Below are 14,147 nucleotides of genomic sequence, written 5' to 3'. Positions count from 1 at the left end.
GGCTTCCCAGCCTGGCCTCCCTCCCTCGGCCCCGCCCTTCAGACCCTGCCCCCCCCCCCCCCGCCTCGGCCCCGCCCCCATCACCCCAGGGGGCTGGAGACAAGTCCCAGTCGTGCGAGTGGCCCTAGCTGGAGACACAGGTGAGTCGCGCTCGGTAGAGTGCGCGGCTTCCTTCCCGCGCAGCCCAGGGAGGTGGGCCTGGCAGCACGCCCCACTACTCCGATGTCCTCCGGGGCCAGAGCTGGACTGGCCGGAGAATTCCGGAGTGGGAAGGGTTAGGGAGGCCTAACCACGCAGGGCTGTCAGGCCCGGAACTGCAGGCTCAGTTCCTGTGGGGGCCGGGATCACCCTTGGGGCCAGTTTCTTCCTTCCCTCTAGCTGACTGCTCCTCTCTCCGCCGTTGTTTTCTTTATTTAAGGCTGGAGGCACCAACCTTACCTCAGATCCTGGCTTACCCTGGTGGGAAAAGGTGGGATCTACTGGCCAGACCCTCACAACCTTCCTGAGCACCGGAGGCTTCAGCCCTACCACGATTCGCTTTTGTAAGTTGGGGTCTCAGAGGTGCTCAGTGGGCAAACAGGTTTAAGGAGCAGACGCATGTTGGACTCCCTCCAGAGGACACTCTGGGTTTGAAGGAGCCTTGTGGGCCCTTCCTACATTGTCTACGACAGAGTAGGGTGAAGAAAGCCTAGAGTCTGGCCCAAGGAACTCGCTGCTATCTGGCTGCCTGTCCAGCCAAAGGCAACCAACAAACAACAGGATTCCACCACCTCAGGCTTGAACAAACTGGGAAGACTCTCCTCATAACCCAAAGTCTACAAGTGGGTAGGTTTTGCCGTGGATTTAGACACAGCCCGAGGCCAAGTGTTACATGGGCCTCTAGACTGCATATGTGGGTGTAACACCTCCAGCCATCATATAGGCAGGAAAGAGGTGGCCACTCTTAAATCTGAGAAAAGTTCCCTCTCCCCACATTCCACTGTAGCTAGTCCACAGCTGGTGACAAAGGTAAAGAGGGATTGGGGGTTTTTAACCCGCATCGGCCACGGAGGTGGGGGTGGGGTAGCACCTTGAGGTCCACCTAGAGGAGGGGACAGTCCTGAGCAAGCCCCTGGTGGATTGGTTTCTTCCTAAAACACTCCCAGCAACACTGTCACCTCAGGCTGTCAGCCAGAAGACACAAGTGGGTGTTAAGATATGGCCCTTCTTCCTCCCACTCAGCCTGGCATCCTGAGGTTCTGGAGACATTTCCTACAGCCCAGTGGCCTGCTGTACCTTCAGCTGCTGGGAGACAGGGTCTTGGAGCTGAGTGTTAAGGGGAACACAGGGTACCTGGTTCCTAGCTTTATCCCTCATCTTATGGTCTGAGCTTCTAGTGTGTACCCTGTTCCATTTAGGTAAACACGGGGTAACAGGAGAGGCCAGAGGGTAAATGACATGCTAGTGTCCAGTGTAGGCCTGTTGGCTGTAGGCAGGAGCAACCATGCGTGGCAGTTGTCACTGTGACCCCCCCTCGGGGTGTGGTGGCTGGCTCTGGGGGAGTCAGGGATGGTTTGGTGATAGGAACCTTTCTTCTCTGGATACTGGTGGGTCTCTACTTCCTGCCCATCTACAGCCCTCTGGAGCCCATGGGCCCACAGAAACCGTTTGACTCCTCAGAGGCAGCAGGTGGAGGAGGGGTGAGGACAGCTGCTGCCGGGCCTCCTCCCTGGCTGGGCTGGCCGTACCAGACACTGGCCACTGCTCATCCCTCCCCGTCTCAGCCTCTCTGGAGAGAAGCTCCAGGCCTTATCTGTAGAGCTGGGGAGAAAGAAGGTTATCAGGTCTTTGGCAGCTACACTTTCCTGGTCTCTTGAGGGCTGCTCTGGCTGTCTCCCCTGATAAATGTCCTAGGAGGGAGGAGAGCCCCTCAGCCCACATACGAGGCCCCAGTTGGAAGTGCAATGGCTTACATTCCTGAGGGTCAGGGCTGGGCTGGAATTCCTTATCTGGTTCTTCTGATGTGACCCTGAGCTAGTTTCTATTTACCATGATAAATTCTATCCCTCCCTCATGGCAGACCCTCCCCTAACAAGCTTCAAGTGTGCTCTGACAACTGCCTTATCTCCATTCTGAATGCTGTAGCTCCACCCCAGGCTTACAGCATGCAGTCCCAGGAGAGTGGTGTTCACTACAGCAGGTGGGACAGCAGCAGCCGGGATGAAGTCAGCATGACCGCCATGTCCAGCTCAGAGGAGACCTCATGCTTTAGGAGGTACAGTCCCAACAGGCAGTGGCCCCACTGTACTGACCAGCTTTGTCCAGCCCCTGTGCCAGTCCACCCAGGTGCCTGTGACTCATTACCTTTGAGCAGACAGGTAACTCCCGCCTCTAGCAGAGTGCTCAGTCTACTTCTGCACAAGCCTCCTCCTGATCTAGCTTCCCCACTCAAGCCCACTCAGGAACCTCCCCATATCCCTGGCTTGAGCTCACTGGCTCTTCTCATTCTAGGGTCTCCCAGAAGCTGTGCTCTGGCAAGCTGGGGATAGCCATGAAGGTGCTGGGTGGAGTGGCTCTCTTCTGGATCATCTTCATCCTGGGCTATATCACTGGCTACTACGTGCACAAGTGCAAATAAATAAATAAATGCCACCCCGTCCCCTCCCCCGGGAACCCCCTCCCATGTACACAACCATCTGTGCAGACACTCCTCCATACAGACCCCAGGGCACAAGAAGGTGCCAGTGTGCAGGCAACATGGCTCCCCATCTCCAGCTCACAGGGTGGACCCGAGACGGAAAGCCTAGCCCAGGCAGCCACCAGAGGCACGCAGGCTGGAGACCAGGCTCAGCTCCAGCAGAGCAGGGCACAGAGAGGTCTTCTCATCTCAAACACAACATTGCATTCTTTAGCACACAGGGCATGCCCTCCCTCCATGGCTTACCGCCTCAGGAGTGGCCCTGTGAGGCTGGGTGTCCTACCACTGCCTCTCCAGCAGCCCCCAGTCCTTAAGGAGACAAACCACTGCTGAAGGAACAGTGGGTGACGGGTTGTCTCCATTAGTGCTGCCCAGCCAGGCATGACTTGTTCCAAGCCTGACCCTCCACAGCTCCTCCTGTTTGGCTCCATCATGGAATGTGCCCCTCCTGGCTGGGCCCTCTCCCAAGAACACAGAGACCCAAGGGTCAGGATGTGGCTGGACCTGTTTTTTGAACAGGCCCTGAACACTTAAGAGTACTGTGGCTCGATGGGGACTTTGGTTCCCTGGATCACCTTGTTCCCAGTACGCTGTGTGATGGTCCCAGGCTTGCAGGCTGTGGCTAGAAACATTTGAGGTCTGCACCCTGACCTGAGAGGGTAGAGGGCTGCTATCAGTGGCCAGAGGTAAACCCATCGATCCCTAGCCAGAAAGACCCCTCCCTCTTGCCTTTATCGCACCGACAAATTTAGGAGCTTAGCAGTCTGGCCAGGGAGGCTGGAATGGCTGGCCTCTTCATCCCAAGGGGCAACTGGTTTGAACTGTCCTAAGCTTCAGTGGTGCTCACATGGTCATTCACAGTGGAGCTACTCCAACTGGCCTGGACCTCTGTAAAAGAAGTCTAGGCCTCGAGTCTTAACTGGCAACTCTGCCCCGACTCACAGGTGTCGTGTCACATGAGGTAGCCTGAGCTACTTCAAGGCAGACATTGGGAGGAGGTCCCAGGAAGGACTTCTTAAGGACTAGTGGAGCCCTTGTCAAGAGGCAGTCCTTGGGGCAGGAGCAGGTGTGTGGTGGACAGGGCAGAGATAGCTGAGCTGGGGACATGGGGTGCAATAGGTAAGACAGGGAGGTGAACTCCACGCACGAGGCAGCACGTTGAAAGGAAAGGGAGTGCTCAGGCTTCTCTTCCAGTCCTGTACTCCTGAGCCAACGGTGGTGGGCAGGCATCTAGCCACATCCTGAACTGCAAACTGGGTCAGGTGCTCCCAGCTCACTCCTGGCAACTGTCGTAGTCTTCAGGGAGCTGCTCAGTGACCCCAAGGTCTCGGATACCCTGGTGGGGGCTCAGGCTACTTTCCCATGAGGACTGGTGCCCTAGGAGATGCCTGTGCTAAGGCTGCTGACAAGATGCTGTCACCAAGGGTTTTTATTAGTTTTATTAGAACAAAGGCATTCTGCTTGCATCTGTAAAAAGTTCCAAAAATGTCCACGAATCTCACACCTGGGCTGTGCTGGAGGTTTTGAACAGCAGTAACTGGGGGGAGACAGGATGGGCACAGGTGGAGCTGCCCCATGAGTACCTAGTAGATGAGTTCTTGCCACAGCCACTAAAAGGAATCTGTTAGCAGCCATGTCTCATGAAGAACAGCCACCAGCTTTGTCCAGGGTCTGCCATGAGGGGCCTGGAGCCTCACCAGTTACTACAAATTGTCCTTTGAGGTCAGAGACCACCACTGAAGTGGGAAGGCTGAGGTAAGCCAGATGGTAAGGCATGGGACCACCAGTCCTTTTTGCAGCTGGCTGGTCCTTAGGACCAAGCACTCTGGGTACGTACACCAACACATGCACAGAGAGACAGGATGTGTACAGCAAGACACGCTGACATGGAGCCTGCAGGGCCAGGTGTGCAGCACTCCTTCCTCAGCTACTGTCAGACCACACACAACTGCACGGGCACAGATAAGCCAGCGACAACCTGCACTCCAGTTCCAAGCACGGCTGTAGAAGGCAGATGCTGCCCTGGGAACGTGGCAGCAGCGCTGTGCCTACAAACAAGTTCTAAGATTACGATCACAACATGATCTGCACTGTCTTTGCACAGCTGATGTTCAAAAAAATGCTATTAATGTAGAAAAATAAATACTGTTCAATAGAATGCCTGCCATTCGGCTTGAATTTACACTCACTGGCAGCCAGGCTTGGCGTCTTTCCTAAGTTACTGGCCACATGATTCAGAACCTCTCCAGCAATCATTTGAATGATCCATGAGAACAGTAAATCACACCGGAGCTACGATGATGACACAGACTCACGTCACAAGTCACCTGGACAAAAGCAGACACCTTAAACGCCAAAGAAACAGAGAACCACCGGCTACAGACATCTACAGCACACCTACAGGAGCCACGGTGGGCAGAGCCATGCAGCCTGGACTGTCAGCGAGCCACAGTCACATGGGGAGGGAGGGTGGTCAGGTCGGCCTTGGAAGGGTACACCACCTTCAAGCTCCCTTCCAAGTCCACCACTCGGACCTGCTCCACCACCAGGGGGCACTGTCCGTCCCTCCCAGCTTGCAGATTCAAGTTGGGATCAGAAAGTCCACCACCAGCATCAGCTTCTGTACCCGAGAGCATGTCTTCCTCTTTACTCTCTGAAGTGCTCTTGCTCAGTTCTGCCATTCTCTGCAAATGAAAACAACCTTAGCAAAGAGGAGAAGTGGTCCAGGAAGTCGGGCTGGGTAACCCACAGAGCAAGCAGACAGCAGCTATGTAAAAGGTAGGAGGCCAAGCTGCCCTCACGGCCGAGGTCCAGGGCTGGGCCTCACTCACCAGGATGAGGTTGTCCATGATGTCCTTACAGAGCTGCAGGCTGGTGGCACTCGTTACTTCCAAGAACAAGTTGCAGGTTGTTTTTTTAATCTTAGGAGTTGGATTTCACAAAAGAATAGTTATTAGTGTTGGGCGACCAGACACTCAATGCATTTAGAATCTATAAGCAGAGCTACAGAAGGCTGGAGGCGCGGCCTGCCTGCCTTGGATGCATGAAGCCTTGGGTTAAATCCCAGCACCACACACACACCGGGCACCATGGTGCGTGCCTGTCATCCTAGCTTTAGGGAAGTGGAGACATGAGGGCCAGAAGCTCATGGCAATTCTTAGCTTATGAAAGCCTGACTCAAACCCAAGCATGTGGAGCAAAGGGCTCCAGCCCTGACTGCACTTCTGTCGTAAGCAGGCTACTGAGTGGCGGGCAGCCTAGAGGATATGAGCGCACCTCAGACAGCTGCCTACCTTGGTCTTCTCACTGTTTGTTATGGGAGGGAAAGAGATCACGTCTCCCTCGGCATCCACAAGACAGGGGTAGTTCTCTTTCCCATCCAGGAGGTGAAGGTACCTGTGTGGGAGGGACCCGGGTAGGTGTGAGCTAGTGGGTAAGCTGAGCATAGGCAAAATTACAGACGAACTAGGTCTGACAACCCTGCCCCTCCCCCTACCATGGAGAGCCTGATGCCCCTTCCCCAGGAGCAGGGGCTGGCTGAGGTACATCTGACATGGCGGCAACATGCTGACCCCATGTACTGACACCGACCTGTGCAGCCCTGAGACATTCTGCCTCTTCTTCTGTTTTCTCTGTTCCTCGGCCTCTAGCTGCAGCTGCCGCAGGAGCTCCTTGGCTTTGGCCTCTTTCCGCCCCAAGGGTACAATCTGTAGGAGCAGAACCCACAGCATCTTGCTGCTGAGGTCACATGAGGGATGCTGTGCACCTCTCTCTACCTTAATCTCTAGCTGGAGAATGGGTTACCAACTCTGGCGACACTTCCAGAGACTTCTCTGGTGATGAGGTACACAACACTCAAAGCGCCCAGCTGAGCTTCACCTTAAACCTAGTTCAAAACAACTATTTCTAAGATGGAGGATGCCTGAGCCGGCTGATTCAGGCATGCAGCTGGCACCTGAGTCCCTTCACCCTGGGTCTCTGCCAAATATAAGCTGGCAGTCAACAGCCTGGAGCAGCGCCCTGAGTCAGCTCACACTAAAGGTGTTCTGCAAGCGGGACACAAACCCAAATCATTGGTTAAAAGTTGGTGAGCTGTTGAGACATGGTGGCACATGCCCTTAATCCCAGCAGTTGGGAGAAAGAACAGAGATCTCTGAGTTCAAGTCCAATGTAGGACTAGAGTGAGGCCCCATCTCATAGAAGTTGAGGAGTAAGGGAGGCACCTTCAAACCCATCCCCAACAGTGGGCATTTGGACTGGGCCTGAGAAGGAAGGCAGCAGCCCTGTCCTATATGCCCTTGCCTGCAAAATGCCAGACTAAGCTTCCCAGGCCCAACCCCAGCCTGTGAGTCTGCTAAAGCAAAGTGCAGGTGTGGACAGAGAGTTCAGTGCAGGTGTGGACAGAGAGATCAGTGCAGGTGTGGACAGAGAGATCAGCACAGGTGTGGACAGAGAGATCAGCACAGGTGTGGACATAGAGGGAGATCAGTGCAGGTGTGGTCAGAGAGATCAGTGCAGGTTCGGACAGAGATCAGTGCAGGTGTGGACATGGAGATCAGTGCAGGTGTGGACATAGAGGGAGATCAGTGCAGGTGTGGACATAGAGGGAGATCAGTGCAGGTGTGGACAGAGAGGACATCAGCGCAGGTGTGGACAGAGAGGTCAGTTAGTACCTTGAGGTCCTCTGGAGGCCGGGCTGCATACAGCAGGGGTCCACGCACAGCCTGTAGGTCATGGGTCGCGATGGTTGCTGCTGTCCTCTTCTCACAGAGCTCCTCATGGAGCTTCGTCTACAGAGGAGAGCACAGCAGGGGCTTTAGGGTCCCTGCTGCCCAGGGAGGCATCTTCATGGAAGCCATGGGCTACAGTATCTGCAAGCTCACCACAGCAAAGTGGCACCACCTGACACCTGTCTCCCAACTATGTATTTTTCTGGTCACCAGCAGCCTTTCTCTTATCTTTAGTTCTAGAACATAGCACTTAATTTTTCATCTACAGGACAGATTGCAGGACTGCAGCTAAGCTGGGCATGGCTGGGGGCAGGGCACCACTGGCTTCCTCTGAGCTGTGGAGAGAGGGCTCACAAAGCAACTCTGGTCTTGCCAGCACAGGCTGCACCTGTCTCTGCTATGCACAAATGAAAGATGTGCTTCTCATTCTTCATGGGAGGTAGAAGCCAGAGGTGCCTTAGGGAGTGCCTTAGCCAGCCTGAGGGGAAAGCTCCCATGAGTGTGCTGCTGACACAGGTGACTTGTCCCATTACCATCTTCCTTCTTCTTCTTTCTGCTTCTTTTTGTTGTTGTTGTTTTGGTTTTTCAAGACAGGGTTACTGTGTCCTGGCTGTCTTAAAACTAGCTCTGTAGAACAGACTGGCCTTGAATAAAGAGAGCTTGCTCCTTCTGCTCTTGCCTTTCAAGTGCGGGGGATTAAAGGGCACACCATGAGTGCCTGGCTATTGCTGTTTTGGAGATGAACTCTCTATGTAGCTTTGGCGAACCTGGAACTTGTTATGTAGACTAGGCTGGCCTCAGACTCCCAGAGATCTGTCTGCCTCTGCTGAATTAAAGGTGTGTACTACCATGCTTAGAAACAAGAGACGATTTTAACATGGTCGTAGAAACTAGCAATGTCTTCTAACATCAAACATCATCAATAAATTTTTGTCCCAACTATAGCAACAAGTGGAAGTGGAACCCCGGCCCAGCAGACTTTGACAAGAGTGTGCTCTGGGTTCCAAGGGTCTACTGGGGATAGGCAATGGACCTTTCACCCTGAACTAGAGAAACCAAGGCACAGAAACCACCTTTGTCTTCTGTTCCTGACTTGACTGCTGGTCTCAATCGTACACCCAGCATGCAGATTCCCCAAATATGTCTGTCAGATACATGCCCACCCCAACATGCAGCCAAGTCTGCCTGCTGAGTGCCTACCTGGGAGTTGAGAAAGCGACGGAGTGCATTTCCTGGCTGCAGGTCCATGCCTCTCACAACGGCCCCCACGATGTATGGCCGCACGTCCCTGACCTCCGGACTCACCCTGACTGTCAGGGGTGTGGGGTTCTCAGAGACATGCAAGACCTTGAGCATCAGCCTGGCTGAGTCTGCTACCTCCTCCTCCCCTTCCCCACTTTCCCGTCGCTGTTTCCGCTCCCGCCTCTTCTTTCTGTCCTCCTTCTCAGAGCCTTCTTGCCGGCCCTTGCTCCGCCCGCCACGGCCACCAGCACGCAGGTACTCTAGGATGGACTTGGTCTGGCAGCCACCCACCATCTTCTCCAGGCGCTTGTCTCGAAGCTTGTTCCCTCTGAAGTTGATCTCTTTGAGCTTGGGGCAGTCTGCCAGTTCAGCAGGAATCTCCACCAGCTGGTTGTTAGAGAGGTCCAGTGTCTGCAGTGAAGAGGAGAGTTAGGGACAGGCCGGCCTGGGACAGTGGCCAACACGTTTTACTGGAGTCCAGCCCACAAGCCACAGGCTGGCTAGTCTACCAGTTACCTGCATGGCCAGAACTGCCCGCTGCCCCCGGCCCCATACCCCCCTCCTTTACAGAGGCTAGCCAATTCATCATGTCAGGCCTGCAATTACAGTACCAAACACTCAGACCTGTCAGCAGTCTAGGGGACAGACTAGGACCCCATCCAACCTCAAACAGGCTCCTCAAACTGCCCAGCTATCTCTTCAATGTAACGACAAAACAGAGACATATCAACAAACCCTCTTCCCACACCAAGCATGACATCACAAGGGGCACACGGCCTCGTTGCCATCTTTCGTGAGGGCGGGCTGGAGAAAGCTATTAGTGTTCATACCACACACAATGCCCAGGGGTCCATGGGAAGGAATGTTGTGCCGCTAGTCCACTGACTGACGCACAACTGCTGCTGCCTTCAACAGTGAAGCGTGCGGCCCTGCAGCCTCCAGGCCGTCTGACTGCTGGAGGCGAGCGCAATGGCAGGTTGGGTGTCAGACTCTCCTTCCCCAGGGAGACGTCAACAAATGCCAACTGGGAACCAGTGGCTTTAAGGCTTTCTTATAGGACAGGACACAAGGAGGGGTTACTTACAGGAATGGAATGGTCTCAAAGCAGCCACACTGCAAAGTCTCAATACAGCATGGATGACGGCCTCCCCAGATCACACAGCCTCACGTAACTGGGGCAGAGTTACATGCAAGTGGCCAGGAGGGACTGAGGTTCCAATGGGACATCGACAGTCAACAGGACTGATCAGGAGCTCTCTCACTACTGCTCTGATGAGGAGATGGCTGTTATGTCCAGAGGATTGTGTTTTACAACAGGAAACAGAGGCATCTGCCTGTGCTTCTTCGCACGCCTGGCTGGGAAGCAGTTTTGAGAACCATAATACTCAAACACCTCTTTCTCAGGGATGGTGGGAACTCTGGGCCGCCTTGTTTTTTGTTCTTACATCGAGCACCATTCTGGAGGCGCCTGGGAGAGGTCTACAGCGAGCACAGGTGATTCCTCACCTCTGCACTCAGACAGTCTGGAACATGGGTGTGGAAACAGGACTGCACAGGCCTGAGGGCTACTGGCCCATGTCTGCTCTGGATGATGGAGCTGCTCTGCCTCAACTTCCAAAGTGAGAAGGAATCTGTCTGCTCAAGCCAGCAGGACAGAGAGGCTCTGGACACACCACCTGGGTACAACAGGCACTCAAGAGGCAGAGGACGACTATAAAAGCTAAAGGAGAAAAGCATGAAAAAGAGGAACATGGCCCTTGAAGGGGAAGAGGCCAGACAACAGCAAGGCCTGCCAGGTGAATGCAAGGGGGTCATCAGGAGCAGCGCTAATGGCTGTGTCCATGATGAAGAGCTTCTGTGAGTAGCTTTCATCTTTAAGATTTCTTAGAATTGGGTAAATGTGCAAATGCAATGAGGTATCTCAGGACGGAACTCAGGTTGAAGCACAGGGCCCAGCTGCTCCACGCACACCTACACACAGTGAGCTCACAAAGTGTCTCAGTGTGCTGACTGTGACCTGCCACATAAAGCTGGGTTGGTGCTGTCATCAGCCTCAAATGAGCCTGGTTTCAGACCTGTACCTTGTGCCCCTGGCACCAGCTCTTTACAGATCCACTCCCACTGGAGGCAGAGGCTATCCTCTCAGGACCTAGCTGGTTCTCTAGTAACTACTCTGAGGACCACAGTGACACTACCAGGAGCCAAACCATGGGGGGGGGGGGGAGCCAGACTACCAGAGCCTTTAACTTTCTCCCAACCCTGTGAGGTGCCAGCCCTGAGGAACTGGCTCACTGGAAGCCTGACAGATGGCACAGGCCTTGGGTTGAATGTCATGTTTCTGCTTCCAGTGTTAAAATGCAATCTACTGAAGACTTGAGAGAGCAATAAGCAGAGAAGAGGGACAGTGGCAGGGCTGAGTGTTCAGCACAGCCTCAGAAACAGCCATTAGGGAGAGAGAGGCATCTTCCAGTGACACCATCTAAGGATGGGTCAGAACAGGAAGCAACAGTCCGAATGCCAGGTGAGCATCTATCTGGGGCCCTTTAAGGACAGGCAAAGGTGAAGAGTCAGAGAGGCAGGTAGGTCTTTCCACACAGTGACAGGGTGAGGTGTCCTTGTGAGGAAGCTGATCGTTTAGCCAGCTCTTGGTGCCTAGAGTGGAAACCTTGTTATGGCAGTGAGGCCAGGGTTCTAAGGTATGATGAGCAAGCACAGACAAGAAGCCTCTGGGCCCTCCTGTGTGGACCGCAACAATACCAAAGGCTGAAGCAGGGTGATGTGCCAGCCTCCCAGTGTCCATGGGAAGCTGAGAATGGCTGTGCTTGGGGCATCTGGATGCCTTGCAGGGTGTGCCCAACATGTTACACCAGAACTTCCAGAGGAACACAAATCACAGTGACAACCAGGGCCTCTGCTAGGGAAGGAGCACAGGATAACAGCGAGTGCCATGTGAGGAGTCTGTAAGACACACGAGGGAGCACTTCAGTCTCAGAGACCACAGCATGCCAATGGCTGATACAGAGACAGGCACCATACTAAGACAGTCATCAGCCTTCTGGAAAACCAAAACATCTACTACATAGGAAGGTAGAACAGTGTACAGCCTGTGTCCTACCTAAGCCACGGTGATGCCTAGGACACAGTGGGCCAAGGTACCTCAGGGAATCCCACCCCACAGCATCCTCCAGGAAATACCAAAAAACATGGGTATCATCTTGTAAACTCAATGGTCCATCGCTCCACTGACACACACACACACACACACACACACACACACACACACACACACACACACACACAGGCATACTAGCAAAGTGAGCTCTGATCTCTTAAGGGCAGATCCTTGCCAATCAATCATTAGGAAAGGGCTGCATAAAGTCAAGGATGAGAACACACACAGACTTCTCTGCCAAGAATGTAGAGGACTGGATGCTGGAGATCCTAGACTTTAGTCAGGTCTGACTGTGGTTTTCCATCTTCTGCCTTCCCATCCCTCACTCACCAATGAGCACCTGGTGGGCATCAGGCACAACAGGAGCCTGGGACCACAAAGAAACCAATCTCTTACATAAGGCAGACCCGAGGAAAACTCTAGGTGTGCTGTTGGCTTTAGGTAAGCACTTCAAGCACTTCGGCTCTCTATAAAACGGAAGCCACGACCCCACCCTCAGAAACCCTAAAGGCTGTTGTTAGGAGTGAACACGCCAATTCTGTTCCTCTCATGTTTTGTGCCTTGTCAGGATACCCGGACATCTGGAAACACACACACACACACACACACACACACACACACACACAAGACGTGGCTCTGTTCTTCACACATAAGAAGTCAACTTTCAAACTGCTACACGTCCAGAGACCCCTGAGCTCGCTGGTCTGAGAAGTGAGTCGAGACGAACAGGCTGCGGAGGCAAAGACATCCTCCAAGAAGGGACTGCAGAACGCGCCCCCTCCCCTCGGGCCCCACTGACCTTGAGCGAAACCAGGTGCGCGATGTCTGGGCTGAGCTCCCTCAGGCAGTTGTCGGCAGCTGCCAGTTCACTGAGCAAGGGCAGAGCTCCTGGCCGGAAGAGCTCAGCGGGGAAGGCGTCCAGGCAGTTGCCGGTGAGGTTGAGGCTTTGCAGGCGAGGGGCGCACCGCGCCAGGTCTGCGGGCAGCTCGCGCAGGCGGTTGCCGCTGAGGTTGAGGCTCTGTAGCTGCGGCAGACCAGGGGGCTCGGCGGGGCCCAGGCCCTCGCCCGGCGGCAGTGTCTCCAGCGCGTTGCCCGACAGGTCGAGCACACGCAGCGCGGGCAGCGGCCCCAGCTCCGGGCTCAAGCCCGGACCCAGAGCGTTGCGTCGCAGCACCAGGCTGTGCAGCTGAGGCAGGCCCTGAGCAAGGCCCGGCCCCGGCGCGCGCAGGCTGCCGCAGCCGCTCACCTCGAGATAGTGCAGCAGCGGCAGCGTGAAGAGCCGCGGCGGTAGCCGCCCGCCCGCTGCCTTCACTCGCTCCTCCAGTCCGGGCCCAGTCAGCAGCAGCTCGCGCCGCCTCTCGCGCTCTGCCAGCTCCAGCTCCGGCCAGGCCTCGGACACGGCCATCGCCGCCGCCATCACGCCGCCCCTGCGCCGCTTCCGGAGTGCGGCGCCGTATTTCCGGCGGGCGCCGGAAATGACCATAAAGAGCACACTCGCTCGCCAGAGAGTCTCGACGCAGGGGTTTGTGGGACGGGTGTGTGGGGTGAATCTGTTTTAAGCCCCATCCTTACAGGGCTGCGTGGAGTGGATGCAGGGAGTCCTAGGAACCCAGTAGGCTAGGTGGTCACGTTTCCAACCACCCAGATACCAACTAAAGACACAATTATTCTGTGGATGTAGCTTAGTTAGTAGAGCGCTCGTCTGGCATTCATGAAGCTCTCAGTTTGATTCCCAGCACTGTGTAAATGGTGCACACGCCTGTCATAGTACTCAGCCCGTCGAGGCCGGATTAGGAAGGAGTTAAAACTATAAATCCTCGGCTTTATAGAAAGTTTGAGGCCAGCCTGGGTGACATGAGACCATATTTCAAAAATAATAGGCAACGAGAAAGATTTAGTTACTATGGCATTCTGGAATGAGGAAAGAGTGATTACTGGCGTGAACCTTGGGACAGGCAACAAGTAACAAGAGGTAGTATAGTTGGTAGAAACACGTCGGCCCAAGGCTCAATCCCCGGTATTGTGAGTTGGAAGTGGGGGTGGGGAGCAGTTTCCGGCCAGGAGAAAACCCAGGACTCTGAATTTATCTCAGTGAGTGAATTCTCCGTTCTGCACATAGAGGGTAGGCTCATTTTAAACACTGTTTTAGAGAGGCTTTCCCAAGCCTCCCTCTCCTTAGCAAAAGTAAGGCAGAGCTACTCTTAATGCCGATGTCAGAGTGATTTACAGCATCCCCCCTCTCCTTTGTTCAAGGCAAGGCTGCATGTAGCCCAGGCTAGCCTGTAATTCACGTGTAGCCAAGCGATGACTTGGAACTTGAGATCCC

General features: G+C 54.5%; 2 protein-coding genes across 2 annotated transcripts; one reads left to right on the top strand and one right to left on the bottom strand.

Moving 5' to 3' along the window:
• The first annotated feature begins 74 nt into the window (after positions 1 to 74).
• Positions 75 to 4,716, top strand: SMIM1 (small integral membrane protein 1 (Vel blood group)). Its single transcript, XM_080921296.1, has 4 exons — positions 75 to 140; positions 419 to 542; positions 2,125 to 2,254; positions 2,491 to 4,716. The coding sequence occupies exons 3-4, from the start codon at positions 2,145 to 2,147 to the stop codon at positions 2,615 to 2,617; spliced, it is 237 nt and encodes a 78-aa protein (XP_080777422.1). The 5' UTR covers positions 75 to 140; positions 419 to 542; positions 2,125 to 2,144; the 3' UTR covers positions 2,618 to 4,716.
• Positions 4,717 to 4,861: 145 nt separating this feature from the next.
• Positions 4,862 to 13,241, bottom strand: LRRC47 (leucine rich repeat containing 47). Its single transcript, XM_080921295.1, has 7 exons — positions 12,621 to 13,241; positions 8,608 to 9,060; positions 7,351 to 7,467; positions 6,269 to 6,384; positions 5,971 to 6,073; positions 5,509 to 5,598; positions 4,862 to 5,361 (listed from the first exon to the last, which is right to left on the bottom strand). The coding sequence occupies exons 1-7, from the start codon at positions 13,236 to 13,238 to the stop codon at positions 5,116 to 5,118; spliced, it is 1,743 nt and encodes a 580-aa protein (XP_080777421.1). The 5' UTR covers positions 13,239 to 13,241; the 3' UTR covers positions 4,862 to 5,115.
• Positions 13,242 to 14,147: the final 906 nt, after the last annotated feature.

Source organism: Micromys minutus, assembly GCF_963924665.1.
Source record: "Micromys minutus genome assembly, chromosome: 9".
Lineage (NCBI taxonomy): Eukaryota > Metazoa > Chordata > Mammalia > Rodentia > Muridae > Micromys > Micromys minutus.
Note: the sequence above shows the minus strand (reverse complement) of the source record. Positions and strands in the feature narration are given on the sequence as shown.

Coding starts and splice junctions, on each gene's coding strand:
- SMIM1 (XM_080921296.1), top strand. CDS start 2,145: ATGCAGTCCCAGGAGAGTGGTGTTCACTACAGCAGGTGGGACAGCAGC. Junction 2,255..2,490: donor GAGACCTCATGCTTTAGGAG/GTACAGTCCCAA, acceptor TTCTCATTCTAG/GGTCTCCCAGAAGCTGTGCT.
- LRRC47 (XM_080921295.1), bottom strand. CDS start 13,238: ATGGCGGCGGCGATGGCCGTGTCCGAGGCCTGGCCGGAGCTGGAGCTG. Junction 9,061..12,620: donor CGCACCTGGTTTCGCTCAAG/GTCAGTGGGGCC, acceptor TCTTCACTGCAG/ACACTGGACCTCTCTAACAA. Junction 6,385..7,350: donor GGCCTCCAGAGGACCTCAAG/GTACTAACTGAC, acceptor CTGCTCCTACAG/ATTGTACCCTTGGGGCGGAA.